At 38.8% G+C, this 19,712-nt stretch overlaps 1 protein-coding gene across 1 annotated transcript in view; it reads left to right on the forward strand.

The window, feature by feature from the left end:
* Positions 1 to 19,712, forward strand: part of LOC146004511 (uncharacterized) — a 278,862-nt gene that overhangs the window by 176,119 nt on the left and 83,031 nt on the right. The window contains exon 4 of the mRNA XM_083143383.1: positions 7,711 to 7,784. Within this exon, the coding sequence (XP_082999509.1) occupies positions 7,711 to 7,784 (74 nt within the window). The remainder of the gene's footprint in view (positions 1 to 7,710; positions 7,785 to 19,712) is intronic.

Below are 19,712 nucleotides of genomic sequence, written 5' to 3' on the forward strand. Positions count from 1 at the left end.
TGGATATGGCAATTGTGACATGCAAGTTCCATTTTTTCACTATATCTAAATTGTATCCTAATTGATAATCTCGAAACAACGCAAAATGTTTCCTGATTTACGCGAATTCATAATGATTAAACTAAACAGGACCTACATTTAAATGTTAAATCTGTTCATTTTGTGCCTCAACAGGAAATGAAAATATACATACAATAGTAATTCACTACCCAGCGGCAGCTGTAAATAAGCTAAACTTGAAATGAAGAGGTAATATCCATATTCATGATAAGAGAGAGTGGTAGGAGGTGCAGTAGGTAAACCAAATATGTAAGGAAGATGTGTAAGTTTCTACTGTATGTGAAAATTGTCGACCTCCGTGGAGATATGGTTATCACAGCGCGCTACGACGACAGAGATTCCGGGTTCGAATACCGGTCTGGGCATTGTTTCTTGTTTGTCCATCTATCATATCATCACTCATCTTCATCGTCGTGATTTCTCAAAAGTGGCATAAAAACGACAGTAAATACCAAAAATTAAAATCTGTTTGAAAATTAGAAGCTCCTTTCAACACGTCTATTATCCGCAGATCCTGCAACAGTACAACTTACGATCAGTAACTAACTGCCACAAATTTTGAAGAAGTGATTTTTTGAAGTCCACTTTGTGCATAGATAGGCAAATCGAGACGAGAACTACAGTTTAAAGTGGAATCCGAACCATTATGTGCCGCCACCGGCATCGAACCGAGAACTCGTTGATTGCAATGAGGCGACTTTTTGACTGCGCCATCGTGGAGGCTCTCTTTAATCAGTTACATCTGCATAGATTAGCACAAATTGATTTCAAACATATTTCGCACACTAAATAGAATTAATTATCACCACAGACGGGAAATTAGTTTAAGGGAAAATCAGAAATACGAGGAATATCTGTCGCCCTTTTCGTGTTGCTACTGCTTATAAAATAAGAAGCATTTCATATCCCTGTCACAGTCTATTGTCGCTATTGACTGAAGAAACAATGCTTCAAACTCGGAAGCCGACACCGAAGGTTCTTTTTCTGTTATTTCAAGTCACTGTTCTACCACTCTCGGTTAATCGCGATGATAAAGAATAAAGATGTGATAGATCAGTGGCGTATGCTGGGTTTAAAATCTGGGCTATCTCTTTTTATCATAATGTTCAAATGGGACGCTCTTTTTCTTCAATTTCTTGGATTTTAAGGTGATGCGACATTGCGATTAAAATACATACATTACAATTTACTAATAATTATAAAAATAACACTGTTTCATTAATATAAAAACAATAAGGAAAACATTTAAAATATTTCATGGTTATTTATAAAATATACATAGAGGCCAATATTGTGAAATATTTATGTAGGCCTACGTGCGAGAATAAAATATGCGCGTATAATAAACTTCTTACCTTGAATATTTAGTTTGGAAAGGAACATCATTATTCTCTTGGCAACCTCTGTGGTAAAATGGTTATTAGCACAGCGCACTATGACGCCAGGGGACCCGGGTTCAGATCCAGGCATGGACATGGGTATTCTTTGTGAATGACCCTTCATGAATTTCATCGTATCGTCACTCATTCTCGTCGTCGCGATTAGCTAAAGTGGCAGAAGAGCAACGCAAAATAACAAATCAAATCCATTCTTCTCTTCTTTGCGATGCCAGAGGCCTGCACATCTTCACGATTTGAAGTTTATCCTCATGCAAAAGCAGAGTAAATTGTTTCGGCAATTTCGTTAATTATGTCATTCATTTTCGTTCACTACACGACGCAGCACAGATCATTCAAAACATATATACAGTGAGTGTAAAAAGTGTTTGGACACCATTGATGGTACGTAAACAGGGGATTCGCTCCGGGTTGTGGGTGCAGGTAGGAGAATGGAATAAAAACCACATCATTCTACCTCATATACTTGTTTATCTGATACAACACGAAAATACAAAATATAAAAAATAAACCATCTATGAACAATAATAACGAAAATATTACATATTTTGAACACAAAAAGTCTTTGGACACTTGCCATTCTTGTCCATATTTTCTGCAAAAACAAAAGCATTTAATATTTTGTTGGATTTCCTTTGGCACGAATCACTGCCCGGAGCCTGTCTGGTACAGATTTAACCAGATCTGCAGTAATCTGAGGTGAAATGGCATTCCTTTCTTCCTGCAATACTAATTTTAGGTCGGATTTGCCGGATATGTTTCTTTTTCTTATCTCTTTCTCTAATACACTCATAAATTTTCTATGGAGTTCAGATCTGCGGATTGAGGGGGCTGTGAAGTTGTTTTGGGGTGTTATATAACAGCCACAATTTTGTATTAAGGGCGGTATGCTTAGGATCGTTGTCCTGTTGAAACAAGTAATCATTACCCAAGTTCATTTGAGCCGCACTAGCGATCAAATTATTCTTCAATATATCAATTTACATGTACTGGTCCATCGTCCCCTCTATGAAATGCAACTTGCCGACCCCAGCAGCACTCATACAACCCAATACTAAGAGTGAATCGCCACCGTGTTTGACAGTTGGGATTAAGTTTCGCGGCTGCAACTCTGTATTTCTTTGCCGCCATACCATATGCCTACCATCCGACCTAAATAAGTTGAATTTGCTTTCCTCCGAAAAAATGACCTTGTTCCAGAAGTCTGCATCGTAATCGCGATGATATATGGTTAATTTGAGGCGTTTCTTTCTGCTTATTGTACTAACCCAAAATTTCGTCCTTGCCACTCGTCTATGGTAGGCATTTCGTCGGCATACATTACGAACTGTACTGGAGGAAACTTGCTCATCTCGGTCATGAAGGCTTGCAGCCAACGTCGGAGCACTAGTTTTGGGGTCCTTTTTGATAGTTCGCAAAATAAACCGTTCGTCTTGCACATAAAGGCTTTTGGTCGTCCACTCCTCGGCTTATTTTCTACTGCTTCTCTTTCGCCAAAGCGATCTGTGATCACGTGCACTGTTGGTTTAGGAATTCCGGACAAGCGTGACATTTCCCGTAATGATTTGCACTGATTGTGAAGCCGGATAACATGCCGACGTTAAAAACGGTGAACTCTCTCCTTCCGGGACCCATGTTGCACTATCGTGTTCAATGACGCAGAGCTCTTGCCGGTACTAAGACTTGCGAATTGACAGCTGCCAGCCCAGAGGTTGAATTTGTCAGTAGTACGTATATGGCAGTCCAGGTTTATTGATCGTGTTTCACTGAGGTCTTTTTAATGTTTTTTTTTACTAAGTGTCCAAAGACTTTCTGTGTCCATAATTTGTGGCATTTTTGTTGTAATTGTTCATGGATTGTTTATGTTTTGATATTTTTATTTCGTTGTTTTGCCAAGAAAGAAAGAATTTGAGGTAGAAACCTACCACCAACCAGAACGCCAAGAGAATCCCACTATTAACGTAACTACTGCAGTGTCGAAACACTTTCTACACTCACTGTACGTAATTCACGCACTCAATACACTTAAGAAAATCCACATAGTAAGAAACCTAATTTTCTTAGTCAGCCTACCCCAGCCAGTCATAAACAAAGCAGCAGAGGGGTTGAAAACATCGTAAAGCGTGGTTTGTTGGTTGAAGGTCAGCGGCCTGTGAATTCTGCATGTGTTCGATGGGACAGTGTTGTTTTGACCTAGAGGACAAATTCCCTATCACATGCCAGCCACTCTTTTCCCGTTCCTGTAATAGTAGTATAGTTTCCAAATTCCCCTTACCTGGGAAAATCCCATGCTGTTTATCGCATTGGCATCGCTGTAAGGTTTTACCGCCGTTGTAAAACGAAGAGATCCCTGTCTAAGTAGCTATTACAAATACGTCACCGACCGGCTCCAGGCGCTGGCCGGGGAAGAATTTAACCGCTGAAGCCTGGTGGTAGTTTTAAAGGAAAGGAGTCCATACCCATGTATAGAGCGAGCACAAGGAAAACAAACCATGGACGAAAAATCCCCGCGCAGGCCATAAGAAAGCATGGTCCACTCTCCCGCTCCTCTCCTCGCTGGAGTACGGTGCACAGGAGTCGCGGGTTTTATGCTATCATTTTTTCCCGTGGTCGTTGTTTGAGAGTGAAGCATCAGTCACATTTGATAGACGATTATTTTATGTATTTAATCTGGGCTTCGGCGATAGCTTAGGTAGCCTAGAATATACGCGCCTGGGATAGATGGAAGTGGAATGAAAACAATATCTCCAGATATTCGACTTCGAAGCGCGTGCGCTAACCAATTAGCCACGGGGTTGGCCATTTTATGTTTGTCGTTCACCAAATTAATCTATTCGCCATTCAACATCCAGAGGTAGAAAAGCAACGGGAAAAAAATCACTTATCATCAACCAACAATTTCATGCTTACCAAATCCACACACCTACCTCTTATGGCATTCGTATTGCATATTGGCCTTGAGGATTGCAATTCAGGTGCCTTATCAAAGCTCCTTGGAGCATGCAGGGTTTCCAATTTATCATAGTCAAAGATGTGCAACAATATTACCACTACTTCTTCTACTACTACTTAAAAAGAAGTTCCCCTGTGCATAGCACCACGCCATGAAGGTGTATAGGGGGTGTGGGGTTACTAATAATAATAATAATAATAATAATTTGAATTCTTATTCCCATGCACCATGGAGAAAAGCACAGCATTCCAAACACACTCGTCTTTCAGAGTGAATGGCTTTAAAAAAGAAACACGAATTCCTGAAAATATAATATGAGGGCACCTTTGATTTAAAAGAGAAAAAAAGTTGTTTTGTATCTCAACTGCATCAATGTTCAATGAACATGTATTTTTGTGTCTGTGTTTGTGTGAACAATGAAGCATTAACTAAGGAAAGTTCTTCGTTCGTTGTAAGCGGGTAATGAACAGTTAGGCGGACAAGAATACACAGCCACCAGTCCACCTTCCCATTTTTTACACTGGCGCTTTTAAATTTCTGATTTCAAACGACAATAACATTAACTATTGTAAAATGTTTTGTTGGTAAGAACAGCGGGACATTCCAAATGTGAATTATCGGGGACATTTATGCGGGGACAAGAGCTGAAAAATTCCAACCAATTCCGGGAATCTAACCCTGATCTCTCGCGTGGTTGTCAGACACCCTACCGACCAGATCATCGCAGCTCCTTGGATGAGTTCCATACTTTGATTATTTCAATTTAATTTAATATATTTTCTTGTTTTTATGGATTTCCTTCACACTTAAAATGTCTCACCTCGTTGACTAGACTATTATATTTCGTATCAAAGAAACAAACGTGCTCCTAGAATTTGTCAAAATCGAATGACTAGACAGTAATTTCGTTGTATTTTTTTCATAAATACTATATTTATGTAGATCTCTACTACTTATTAGTAGTAGTGGTATTAGTAGTAGTATTAGTAGTAATTCAACGAATTAGTTAATTATAAGTATTATTAATTAATTATTATTATTATTATTTAATTAAAGTATAATACAACAATGTGAATTTGGAGAACGCTTTAGAAATAACACCCCCTTGATAAAATCCTGGGTACGCTATTCCTTGCTTCCGAGTTCGAGTCCTGGTCTCGGCATGGAGGTCTATCTCTGTAGTGTTTCTTTATCAATTTAATCTAATTATCATCCATCCTCATAGTTGCGATAAATTATAAACGTATCATGGTAAAAAAAAAGGAAAGGTAAAGTGCTCCCATGTGCTTAGGGGGTGTGGTGGGTAACGCCCACACTTTCTTGATCCGGTCGTGAGTGGGGGTGATGTAATCAGCATCACGCCCCTGACCGCCTTAACACCCCCAGGGTTTCCCCTAGGTATCCATGTCATTCGACGCTGGGTGGGCGTCGGAGCCGCTTGCAACGTTAGAAAAGTTCTCTGATTTGAACCAACCGGGAATCGAACCCGGTGCCTTTAGTATGGTAGTCAGACGCGTTACTGACTGAGCCACCGCGGGCATGGTAAAAGCAAAACAAAATAAAAAAAAATTGTAAGATTACTACAATGTCAGAACTACGTTGGAAAAAAAAACGTGAACACAAAATAATTTTCAAACAGGCATTTGGGGAGAACTGTGTAGACAGACAACATGCTTCCGAAAGTTGCCAATCGACATTTAGTTATGAAGTTGTACGTTGAGAAAACTTTGCTTGAGGCTCCTCAAGCGTCTTACCACGAATGTGTCTGTGTGTGCAGCATTGCCAACTCATTTGCAATTTTTTTTCCTACCGTTATATTTGCGGCCGGGGTACCAGACGAGACTAAATACTCATCTTGAGCTTTGGAATTCTGAAAGGTCGGTATTGCTGCTCCAACAATTTTTCGTCTTCTTCTTCTTCTTCAAAGAGAACGAAACCCAAGTAGCCTAACATAAGCACCTCAGGTTTTGTACTACTCTAAAAAGCTACCAGCCAATGGGAATGCTTGAAAAGGTTGTAGCAGCAATCACTACCATTTTGAAAACTACAAATATGATTTGATATATCTATTGTCTGCATACATATAAACACATCAGTGTGAGAATTAACAGGGGGTGCCAGGAACCCCCCCCCAAAAAAAATTATCCCCGACAAAAAATATTTTTATCCCTTGCAGGGATGTTTTTATTCCCCTCAAATAAAATGGAAATGAAAGCTTAGGCTAAAGTATATCACCTATGTAACAAGCACTATTGAAAAATCATTCGTGTCGATTAAGGATCCAGTCATCAAAGATTTCGCTCTCGAAAAGTATGCAGTCTTGTGGATTAAAGGAGGACACCATTCTGCAATTGACCAATCTCGCCGTGCCGAGACAACAGCAGGCTGTTATCAGCTTAGGTTTCCGTGGCATATTGCTGATATTTTACATGTATTAAGGTGTTCACAAGAAACTTGTTTGTAGGTTAGGTGGACGTTAAGTTCATACTTAGCAATATAAATTTGGGCAAGTTTTCCGTGTTATTAGTTCGATAGTTCTTTTCGCGTATGAATTTGGGTATTGTTAGAATGTAAATACACTGTTACTAAATTACGTGTAAATGTTGTCATAAGATTTAATAACCTAGGTTAGAGCCAATTTTCTAAGGTACTTAGAACCAGGGTTGTTAATGGGTTCTATTGGATTCCGCTGTAGGACTTGGAACCTTTTTTTCTCGCACAATTTAAATTCGGTCCAAGTTGCGTATTGTTTCATTGAAAAAAATGTTCCTGCACCGAATTTAAATTGATCCGGAAAAAAGGTTCCTGAACCGTATTTAAATTCAGCCGGAAAAAAGGTTCCTGGACCGAATTGAAATACTTTACAGATAAAAAGGTTCTTTCCAGTCCAGAACCCATTTACGCTTTCTGATTTTCTCTCCTGGACCGGAATTGAATTTATTTAAAATTCCAGGACCTTTAACTACCCTGCTTAGAACCGCAAGGCAAATAGTTTAGTTGACTACAAATTTGCATACCCCAAAAAAATCTAACGAAATGAATTCACAAGTAGGCCCCCCCCCCCTCCCCCAAAGCAAAAGCCTTAATTCGCACAGTGAAACACACACACGTACAAATACAATGCAAAGATACTTGTAAAGAAATAGTAGCCTTCGCTCTAGATAGATAAGATGAACTCAATATCTTATTTGCATTATTTCTTTTCTATTTTTTTTAGGGATGTATTGCCTCTTTACATATCTATTTTAGGGATCTCTGAGTTGTCTTCGTTATTAAAGCAACACTGATTTTATTTTTCAGGCGTCCACGTCACCGGAGAAGGCTGATTCAACTCTAGAGTCCGAGGGTGCTGACCCAATGAAGTCCGATCCTTTGTGAGTATATAGCTCTCTAACGTTACTATTGTAACTTTGCCAGAATACTACGTTTGCCAATGAAACACTGATAATGCTGACCAAGGCAGAATTTATTGCTAAATAAACACACCATAAACGTGACGTTTAAACCGTATGACAAGGTCTTCTTCATACTCTGAACCAAGTTCAAATTATGAGATTTCATTTTAATTTGGTTCAGAGTCTGAAGAAGACCTTGCTATAAGGTTTAAACATCACGTTTATCGCGTGCTTGTTTGACAATAAATTCTGCCTTGGTCAGTATTTCCCGTGTTTTATTAAATAAGGATTAACAGTGTTACGTTTGCAGACAGATCGGTACTCTGCCGATATCGTGGTGCAAAATTCTTCCATTTTGTTATTTTTATGTTTATAGGTATGAAATTCGTACCTTACTTTTGAAGGTAAATGTTTAAATTTACACATTGCAATACCTTAGTTATATTAATTAAGAAGGGGATTGAACCACTCCTGTTCTTCAAGCAACATTTCGAAATTTTGTATTGGATCGGTAGAATATCGTCTGTATCGGTAAATGTTATATGGGTATTCGCAAAAATTCCATGTCGGTCCATCCACAATACAGTAGCATACCTATAAAGAGCCCAGATTTTGCTGTAACTACCTATATTGTTCTTGCTAAGATAACAGATTCGTAAGCTTCCAGTATACAGAAATTCGTTTCAGGGTACGTACACCTACCGGCAAAAGAAACAGTAGGCGAATTGACCATCACCATTTTCACTCGGTCTGCATTACAGAATTTGATGATAATAAATTGAGATAAAGACGCCAATAAGCAGAGGGCAATAACTTCTTCGAACAAACATAATTTCACTCCTTGAAACAACACATGATGTAGAATAAAAAAGTAATGAAACTAGCGATGTACAATTTGCCTACCATTATCTTTGCCATTCACTGGACAACAATCACTTAAATTTGTTCTGTTCATTCTGTCATTATTGGTGGGGGCAGGGAGTAATGTAACTTTGAAAAGTATGTTTTCGTTCTCAACTACCATGTTTTTCCCATAGTTGGATTAAGAGGGTACCAAAAGGTGAAAATTCTGATAATTTTTGGAAAAGCTTACATTTTTAACGGCAAATTACCAACTTTACAGCCCTATAAAAATTCTTAAATTTAGATATTTCCTAATGGCTTCTTGTGAAGTTGAGAGGATGTTTTCTGAAGATAATTGCAGAGTAGCTTGGAGAATTTTTTTTATACTATTTGAGGTTTCAGTGGTAGGATATACCTCACCAATGTCGTCTTCTAATCAAGGGGTTCCGGGTTCTATCCCCAGTGACGCTACATTGAACACAGGTTCGGGTCCCATTTTAATCTTCAGATCCAGTCTGGAATGGGTTATCTGAGAATAAAGTGGACTTCAAAAAATTGATAAACTTTTTGTTATGAAAGTATTAAATTTTGGATGTGAGATTTTGTGCTTTTCATTACTACAAGCTCATGCATATTGAATGTTCTTTCTTCTTCTCTTAAGTCTTAATCGTCCTTTCCCCAAATAGTTGGTGCCATTTTGCCTGCTTATGGAAGAATTTGTTGTTTCAGCATTTACCGTCATTTGTATTGCATCCTGCTCAAGGCGCCGTTAGGTGCTACCTCTAGCGTTTATAAAAGTAACTGAATCATCATTATCTTGAAAGAAACGAAAATATATTCCGCGCGACATTGCCGTCACTCAACAAAAAAATATATGGTACCGCTATTGTCTGCCAGATCAATGTTATAAAGTTTTACGACGTTCTAAGCCAAGAAGCGCTTATCATCGCCAGATATTAAACATTACGAAACAGCAGGAAGGTAGATCAGAGATGAACAATAGCGGTATCATATGTTTTAAAGGGTACATATGGTGCATGACACGTTAATTCCATGTAGGTTGAGTATAGTTAAAATAGTAAACAAAGGGGTTTGTAAAGATGTCAGTGTGTAAGTGGGACATATGCAAGAATGGCCGTTTAATGATTATAAAGCAAATTCAGATATGCTAGTCACGTATTCCTACAGATAGATGTGGACATACCTATTGTTTTACGTGAAGAGATATTCACTGAAGTTCACCATATGTTCGTGCATACCTTGGAAAGTTACACTCATCTTCATGTGCCTCCTGCTCATATAAATTTGTTCACATATATTCCTTTGTATTTCCCTTCCGCTTCTTGCTACCGAAGGGTCGGATTAGAGTCCCGGCCTGGGCATGTTCTTTGATAGTATTCTTCGTCAATTTCATGTGATCACTTATCCTCATGGTCGCAGTTAGCCAAAACGTGGAACAATAGCGAGGCAAAAACATATAAATATGCTTTGTTTCCGCCTGTCGGTGTCTTCCCCAATCCATTCTATGCCTTTGTATGTGTGTGTGTGTGTTTTCGTGTCCTTACTTCTGTTTATCCTCTTTATACTCCCACTTCCCAACCTGAAATTTCCATCAACATAGCTTAAACCCTCGATTTATGACATTTTGCATATAATTTTTTTGTATCTACATCTTAAAGCGTTCTCTACACACCCGAAAGTTCGAAAATCATGCATGAATTACTCGTTGCTTCAGTTTTAGTTTTGATTGATTTACTTTATTTCACTTCCCTTTATTGCCACTTTTGGCTAAGCAGGAAGATGGGGATGAAAGGTGATAAGATGAAATGGATGACACAAATCCAAAAGGACAGTACACAACACGAGCCCCATGGAGAATTATGCTGGCCGTGACCCAGACGCCAGATCCTCGCTAGTCTGCAAAATGTAGTCCAGGGTGTACTATGTGGAAGTGAGATTAACATTTGGATGTTTGTACCCCTTATATTCCAAATTACTCGTTGCAAACAATGAATCAAAGAAAATATTGATTATATTTTTCTATGTGGTACAGTGTAAATATTCTACACATGGCCGTATTTATAGGAAAATAATGGGAAGGGTTCAACTTTCAGTAGTCCGAGGATAGTAAAATTAAAGTACCTGTATTTTAACTAATAACTGTTGATCATGGATGTTATTCATTAATGGTAAACTAGTTAATAATTACATTATTATTGAATTTAAACAGTTTTCAATTAATACTTCTAACCATCTCACTGTACATATAGACGTGCACTATAATTACATTAACAAATACAATACTTTTCATTATACATTGAGATTTTTATTTGCAAAATTTCCAAATTATATATCAGAATATCTATGTGCGTTTTGAATAGTTTTTCGAAAATTTGGCAATTTTACAGTTTATTTTGAACGTAATTAATACTGTTAAAGTTACTCTGAAGATAGGAATAAAATAAAATTATTGTACAGCATTCATTTTAAGTTATATTTTCAAAATTATTTCAGATGTTACAATGATTTGATCAACTGTTGATGCGATTATTCTATTAATGCAAAATGTTTATTAAAGCAATGGGAGGGGTTTGGACCCGTTAAATCCTCTCCTTATATACGGCCATGATTCTACACAATGATAATCCAACATTTGTATCATGTCTGTAATGTTTGCAATCATAAGTAACTGTTTGCTGTAAAATTGCATTTCCGAGCAACCTAGATATATTCGTCGACCGAGTATGATTTGATTTGTGATGTTCTTTTCGTAGTTATTCTTCTCCAACAACAGCCACTGATCCTTATCCTGTGACCTTCATATGGCGGCGATGAAAATGCACTTTGAGCAATCTGTGTCGTTGCAAATGGACCGTGCATTTACCTGCTCGTGGCTGCCGTGGAAGAAGCAATCACAGATGGTATGAGGAAGAAGCGGCTGGTCACTGAGTTTCATTTGTTCCGTGAGCGCTCGGCCGTGACAGACCTTCAGCTGGAGAAAGGTCCCGTCTGGAACACCGAAGAGATGGAACTAACAAGCGAAGCTTTAAAAAAAATGAAGGGTAAAGAAGAGGATGGCCATTAGCTTTTTTTTCTAAACATGAATCTTCTCCGTGTGCAAGAGCAACGACCCGGTAAGGAGCAAGACGGCACACCTACCAGGTACGCCAACGCAGAGCCCCCACCGGCAGCTCTTCGAAACGTCCAACGCAAGGGTGAAAAACTTGTAGTGGACAAAAAAAAAAAAAAAAAAAAAAAAAAAAAAAAAAAAAAAAGTTGAATTGGATCATGGGCGTCAAATAACCAGTTTTGATTTCGTCACGTCGTGATTGACAGAAGAATGGTGATATCCTGACCAGCATCAACTCTGCACTGTGTTTAAATTAAAATCGACTGATATTTTCCATATAGATACGCGATAATTCAAGCCAAGATCAGATTATTTTGAAAATATTATATCTATGTTAGGCATTTAGATCTCGAAAACCACAAGGTTCATTAAAAAATACAACTCCAGTTCAACAGTAACGCAAACGGTTTAAAATACTAGAAACATGACGAACATTTTAGCGAGAAGTCGAGGAGAGCAAAATAAAATGTGAAAATAAGTTTTGGGTATTTCAGAACCACGAAATAACGCGAATTGATCCATTTTGTTAGAATAGCACAGAATTTTACACATTAATGTGAACATTGCAATGCATTGAATGTAATGAAGTATAACTGCACTGAAAAGACAAAATCTTTCCGAAGAAAATGTAGCAATATTATCATTTGAGAAGTGAGTAACTTATGGAAACGAAATTAAATTGACATGTTGAAAACCATCAATCTTACCATTGCTTAACTGAAAGTGAAAAGTGTAAATCTGTCTGTGTTCAAAGAATGCTATATTAATCACTTTAATATTCGTATGCAGTGTGCGCTGACGAACATAACAATTCAAAGATATTTCTCACAGAGGTAAATAAGATTGTATTTTGTACTTACGAAATACGTGACTTGTCTAAACTTTAAAATATTTATGCAGTGTAATAAAATATACAACGAGATATAACATAGATTTTAAATTAGTAACCTGGCTATATGGACTAAACTGTGTTTTGATGTATAATACAATTATACGTTACTAGACTCTCAAAGCAAATGCGTGTTGCCAAATCTTAATGTAAACTCTTCAGTGTTTGTAGAATGAAATAAAGCAGTGAACAACATGATAAAATTTAAACTTACAAATATATCTTTTGTGGTATATTCTTTTGTGGAATACAATGAAGTTTATATATATATTAACTGAAACAAGTTACTCGACTCTCCGTAAAACTACAAATTATTAATTTGAATCAAGCTGGGCACCTGCTTTTGTTTGTAAAGGTAATCGTTTCCTTTTCAATGTATTGTGTAGTTTTTTCTGGTTTACCATGAGCATTCATGTTGAAACCGGCCACCAGGCGGTGCTGGTGACGAAAGTATCAATGCATTCGTACGTACAATGTCCGAAAGCCTGCTGCGTAACTAACAGCGCAATTCTAAGAACCAGAGAATAAAGTGAAATGGTGGGTGGTAATTCGTTGCAGAGAAGAAAATGGGAGACATGGAGAGAGTGTGTTCCCAAACGCAGGTCAGCTGTTTGATTTCTTACGCCCCCATTTCAAAGCCTCTCCTTTCGTGCCGCCTTTTAGCTTTGTAGAAAACAACATCCTTGGCCTGAATCGAAAGCTGGGCGCTCCTTTCCCGACCGCACAATCGTAAACCAACGCAGTGTACTGTAAAAAAGTTTAGCGCGGCATGTGCTGTCTTGTTCTACTCTCCGACGAGCTTCGATTCTTCTGTTTATAGACGTTTTACGATCGTGCGCAAGATGATACCTCCACGGATGCGTGAAATTGCGTCTTAACGAGAGCTTTTTTCTTTTTAAAGATCTTTACGTTTGTCTGAGCGCTTGTTTGGCAATGTTTCAACTGGCTTATACCTAACTTTTTTACTTCTTTTTCAAGGTGCATACATGCAGGTTGATCAGTTAAGCCTTGAGAAAACTTTCATATGTACTGGTTTTCACGCATGAGTTTGGGCAGAGGGGGGGCATCCGCACTCCCTCGCAATGCCTCAAACTGATAATAAAGCATCATAGTTGCATATTTCACGAAAGAGGAAATGGAGCCCCCCTTCCTATTTCCACAGTGACAAAATAACGCCAAATCAGTGAGGACTCAGAAATGTTATATACTCCTAAAGGGAGGCACACTGTCGGCCGTCCACCCCACCCCCCCTCCCGATCCCCCCGGATTCGACGCCCAAATCTAGGAACTTAGTGAATCTCGTGTACGATGGCTTAAAAAAATGACCCCTCCTGAAAGTCGTTAATCCGCCACTGCATGCAGGTTGGAAATATTGTTGCAAGAGAGGTCTGGAATGTCAAGTAATCTATAAGTAGACCTCGGATTTTTAGGTTCTAAAAAGTGTGCTTTTAGATTCCTAAAATAGTCTCTAAAAATCCTAAAATAGGTTCGAAAAAACTTAAAATAGGTCCTAAAATCCTAAAATAGGTCCTAAAAATCTCAAGTTAGGCTAGAAAAATTTTGAAGTAGGTTCAAGAAACTTAAAATAGTTCAAAATTCCTGAAAAATGCTGATTGGGTATAGTCACCGGCAATGAAATTGGTACACCTATATCCTGAAATACGCACTATCTTCCATAACGTTGTGTGTGTTGCCTAACCTTCCGGCGATGGCAGAACTTACCATTGGAAATTTGCTATTAAAATCCACTCTTCGCCGTATAGTTAGGCAAAAATATATTTTCATGTTATTCACAGTGAAACTCTGCAATTTTATCTATGGGGATCATCTTATATGCTGAAATACCAAATTTCAGAGTTCTACGATGCCTCAAACAGGCTACAGAGGGCTCTGAGTTGGGTAACTTTAATTCTGGCCACCCGGTACATTTCGATATCTTCTTTTTCTTCCACCTCTTAAATATACATGCAAATTACACAATACATAAAATGCACGCTCTAATTATCACCAATCATCGAATTAAAATGTTTAAGATGCAAGTTAAATTTGAGTCCTTTTAAAATTAATATACTAAAAAGAAATCTCAAGGAATTAACTTGAAACCAGAACAGTTATCATGAACACCACAGTATCTTGTTCTCTAACTGTTCCAAGATTATAAGATGTTTATTTGCATTCCAAGATTATAAGATGTTTATTTGCATTCCGTGACCATTTTGTTGGTGGGAACTAATATGAAGCATGTGCTGCCATCTGTCTGTGGGCACATAATATAAATTGTCTGTATAATCACCCAATTTGAATATACCGTTATCCTTTCGCGATGACCCGATGATTCAAATGTGTACAAACGGGTTAAAACCATTAAAAAATGAAGGAACTCGGAAGACTGTATCATGTTAAGTAATTCACCAAGTTTTTATCGACGTCAGTAAAGCGTGTAAGAACTACATGCTGTGTTTTTGGTTTAGAACAGTCTTAACTGCATATTTGCCCCATTTATGCTCTTGTAATTGAAGCACTCGCGTGTTCTGGTGTGAGAACTCTTCGCTCCCGTTTCGTTCCGCTTTGGAACGAGCCAGGAATTTCACGTAAACCCAATGAAGTGTTGGAAAAGGAAAACCATTGTGGAACTGGCCGGGGAGAAAAAAAAGAAACATTCTATTGTCGCATTCCCATGCAGAGGAAACAGATCTGTATCGCAGAGCAGCGTGTTATTAAAGCGTAACTGCAGGAAAGTGGTCATGCTCGTTAGTGGTGTTGATACAGAAGAAAAATTGTAACAAAAATCGCTCCATCTGACCACGTTGCTCAACGCTAAGCGAAGTTCACTGCCCTTCCGTTCTTGCCACTTGCATGAAACAGTCTAGAGCACAAACATTGATTTGATTTTTGTTATGTAGCGTCGCTTTCCTGCCACTTTTGGTTAATCGCTACGATGAGGATGAGCGATGATATTGATGAAAGGACACTCACAAAACACGCCCAGACCGGGATTCGAAAGGAATATTCCTAAGCGGTATTCACTCTTTTCTCAATTTCACATATATCAATTTTCTCTGTATTCTCATTGGGACAAACACAAACAACCATCCGTTGGAGGCACATGGCACAGTGGTTCGGATCCCACTTTAAACTGTAGGTCCAGTCCCGATTAGCCTTAATGTGCATAAAGTGGACTTAAAACACCAACTCAAACTCAAACAAACAAACATGTCCGAACTGGGATTCGAACCCGGGACCTCTGGCTTCGTAGCGCGTTGCGCTAACCTCTCCGCCACGGAGGCCGACTTTTTTGTGCCTCCACCGGGTATCGAAAAGGGAATGTTCATTCAAACATGGCGACGCTATGGGGGGAGGTGGCGGGGTCTTGTAAATCACGACCAAATTTCCTCTCAGTAGTATTAACAATGAAAAAAGGTATGAAAGAAAGTTGAGCAGTACACATTGCAATGAAGTTAAGTGTATATATTTATGCCGTGAATGTACTTCCACTTCTGGCTAGTTGCGAGGATGAGGAGGAATGATATCCCCCAGCTAGCAAAATTTTTACAAAGCATCCCCCCAGTTGTCTCACTGTCGCCATGTTAAACCATAGGAGCGCAGGTGGTGTGCGATGAGCGCACAAAGGAAATTTCGTACATCGAGCGCACACTTCCTGAATTACCTTTAAACGACCGTACAACGAGCGCACACATATTTGTCTACCTTTATGATTAAATGTCAACCGTCCCTCACACTTTTTTCCAGACTTGGGTCAGCTTCAGCAGTCAGCTTCGTCAAAACTTTTCACAATAATATATTTTCAATCGGCAGAAGCCTCGTTACATAAGGTTAATGGCTTTCCATTCAATCAAACTTGGTCACGTTGAAAGAAATTTCGAAACTCTTCTTGGCCGAATTTTACGTAGTTCCCAGTGCTCTTCTTAGTTTCTGGCACAGATTGCCTTTCACGTTCTCGTATCTAGGAACTTCGGTCACGAATTCGTATCCCCTGTTAAACAGTTTACCAAACTCTTGCTTGTAGATAACATTGACTGACATCGAAGGTCCTATGTGGCTCTTTTCCTGCACTTATACTTGGCTTTTTCTACATCCGACTCAGCAAGGTTTGGCATACATTGATGAGCTGTCGATTCCAAAACATCGTTGTTCGGTGACGTTTTCACTGAACTCTTGCACTTGAGTTACCGTTCCTTCACACACCACCAGTGGATAATGTTCTCAGTTTGGCGGCCAACACGGTACCGATATACGTCGAGCAGAAGACTAGGTTTACTCTTGTTAAGTGGTGATTGCTTCCATTTGAAAGAAATGACACAAAAAGGGTAAATTTCTTATATCGGACAAACGGATTTCTTCAAATTTACAGGAGAAATTACTTACCGAATGCAGTTTCTTTATAGTTGTGGAAGTTCGGGGAAGTGTTTTCTCCCATCGTTCATTGAATTTTGCCGGTAAATCATCTATTTTTCGATATAAATATGTGACAGATGCACGAAAGCTGTTGCATCCATTTCCTTCCAGCCGGATGTTGCCTGTGTGTGATGACGTAATCACGGGTCAGTGTTTCCAAACACGTGTTTTTGTAACTGAAAAACGTACGTTTCCGAAAATGGTTTGTGGGGCTATGCGAGAATGGTGTGTGGGGCTACGCATTTTTTCTAAACCAATTTTTAACTATTGTAACCTAAACATGACCCAACCTAACCTAACCTTACCGGAAATGGTTCGTGGGGCTATGCGTCAATGGTTGGTGGGGCTACATAGGTATTTTTGGGTGCAGTGGGGTGGAAACACTGCATGCCGAGTACGGTAGTGAAACTGTGACCGAGATTTTGCGTGTTACCGAAGGCAAAAAGAAACGAAGAAAACTTACTCGATATGTCACAAATAGAGCTTATTTCCGTGAAATAAGCTAAATGCCACCTTCAGCAATGTTTCTCAATGCAGAATACGTAAGTACGAATATTCAAATTAAATGAAGTAGCAAATTTCAGCCGTTTGTCCGATATAAGAAATTTACCAAACAAAGCACTCTGAACCAAGACTTTTTCACTACAAATACTTTGCAAAGAATGAACCCACTTTACAAATTTCAATCTCCTCTTTGCCTTCACCTTGGATATGCTAGGTTGACTCAGTTATGTGACCTTTACGTGCGCTCGATGAACGACTACTCTTCTGTGTGCGCTCCAAATACCGTGCGCTGACGCACGTAATCCCCCAGCTAACCCTAAAGCTCCCCCCAGCTAAAATTTTCCACTTAAGCGCTGGTGATAATATGATTAAATTGATGAAAAGGCTCTCACAAAGAACACCAATACCCAGGCCGGGGTTCAATTCCAGGACCCCTGTCGTCGTATCGTCCTGTGCTAACCACTCCGCCACGAGTTCGGCAGGGATATGACAAAACTGCACTTTCTCCCGATTAGCCTCATTGTAATACAACTATTGTTCCTTAATTGGAACTAAAATAAAATATTTTCAAGTGGCTCACGAACGATTGGTTTTAACTTGTTTTAGTTAGCCTCCGGTACACATGATTGATTTTGTGTTTTAAGTCCTCTTTTATGCACATTAAGGTTAATCGTGACTGGATCTGGAGTTTGAAGAGGGATTCGAAGCGAACCACAACGGGTATCGAACCCGATACCTCTTGATTACAAGGCGACGACGTTTTCCCTACGCTCCTGTACAAATTATTTACAGAATTGATTATTACACAACTTTTCTTCATATATTTTTGTCTCGTATATTTTGACCATTTCCAGCATTTTTTTTTTTTTTTGTAAAATTAACATGAGTTAGATAAGTCTTGACTTGTCATTGCTTAATTTTTTTAAGAGGCCATATCATGGGCAGCGGAAAAACAGACCTTCATTCAGAAAACTTTTACTCGAAAACTATTTGAGGCATTTGAATGAGCTTTGTGGTGAATTGATCAGAAAGGATGAATCTTAACAGTGATTATCGAAATTTTTTTATCACTTCCATATGTTAATAGATATTAGCTGTCAAATATCTCAGTTTTTGTATCGGCGTATAGAGCCCGATTCTAAGTTACTGTAAAAATTAAACCTTGCAAGGCTTTCTTGCACCCTTCCTGAGTAAACTGATTTTTTTGTTTTTCAAATTGAGAGGCCCATTGTGACAATACGCCATTGCAAACATTGATATGCATTTTCAAACACCTTTGAGAATGGCTTTATTCGAGCCGTGGCGAGGCTGGCCATCGGCTGGCGAGGTTATTTTCAAATCCTACAAGTTCAGCCGTCTGCCGATAGATGACTCTGACCAGGTTTTACTACTGTGGGCGTGGCTTGGAAAACTTCTTCTTCTACCCTTGGCATTGTATTTTCCCTTGGGGGCAGCTTTTGACCGTGCTCCGACCATTTCGGAAAATCCAAAGTTGATTTCCTTCACCCGGCTGTTTTTTCATTGTGTTTCATTTGTCTTATTTCTATTTTCCAAAATAATAAATACATTAATACAGAGACTGTCCCAATTGAATCTTACATAAATTATAGCAAAATTAAATTTGTTTTAAGTCAATTACATGCTCAAATAGGGTAATCGGGACTGGGGCTACAGGATAAAGTGGGATCCAGACCACTGTGTAGTTCTACCGGGGATCGAACGTGAGACCCCTTGAATACAAGTCCAGATAATTACTACTAATTCCATGGAAACTCAAGGACTTATTTGGGGAGGGGTCCGGAGCCCTCCCCAAGAAAGACTTACCAAGTGAAAAAATTAAATAATGAAAATATATTTGTGTAGCATTTATTACATAATCGATGGTTATAATTTCCTATGAACTTATTGATTGATTTGTTGTTTCTAAGTCCACTTTTTGCACAGAAAGGCTAATCGGGACTCGACTTACAGCTTAAAGTGAGATTCGAACAACTACTTGCATCCACCGGGTATACAACCCGGGATTCCTTGATTATAAGGCAACGACGATACCACTGCGCCATCGAGGAGGCCCACTCTTTGAACTTATTGGAAGAAAGATTGGAATTAGGGGGCTTAGAAGGAC

Source organism: Lepisma saccharinum, chromosome 21 (genome assembly GCF_977018435.1).
Source record: "Lepisma saccharinum chromosome 21, izLepSacc3.1, whole genome shotgun sequence".
Lineage (NCBI taxonomy): Eukaryota > Metazoa > Arthropoda > Insecta > Zygentoma > Lepismatidae > Lepisma > Lepisma saccharinum.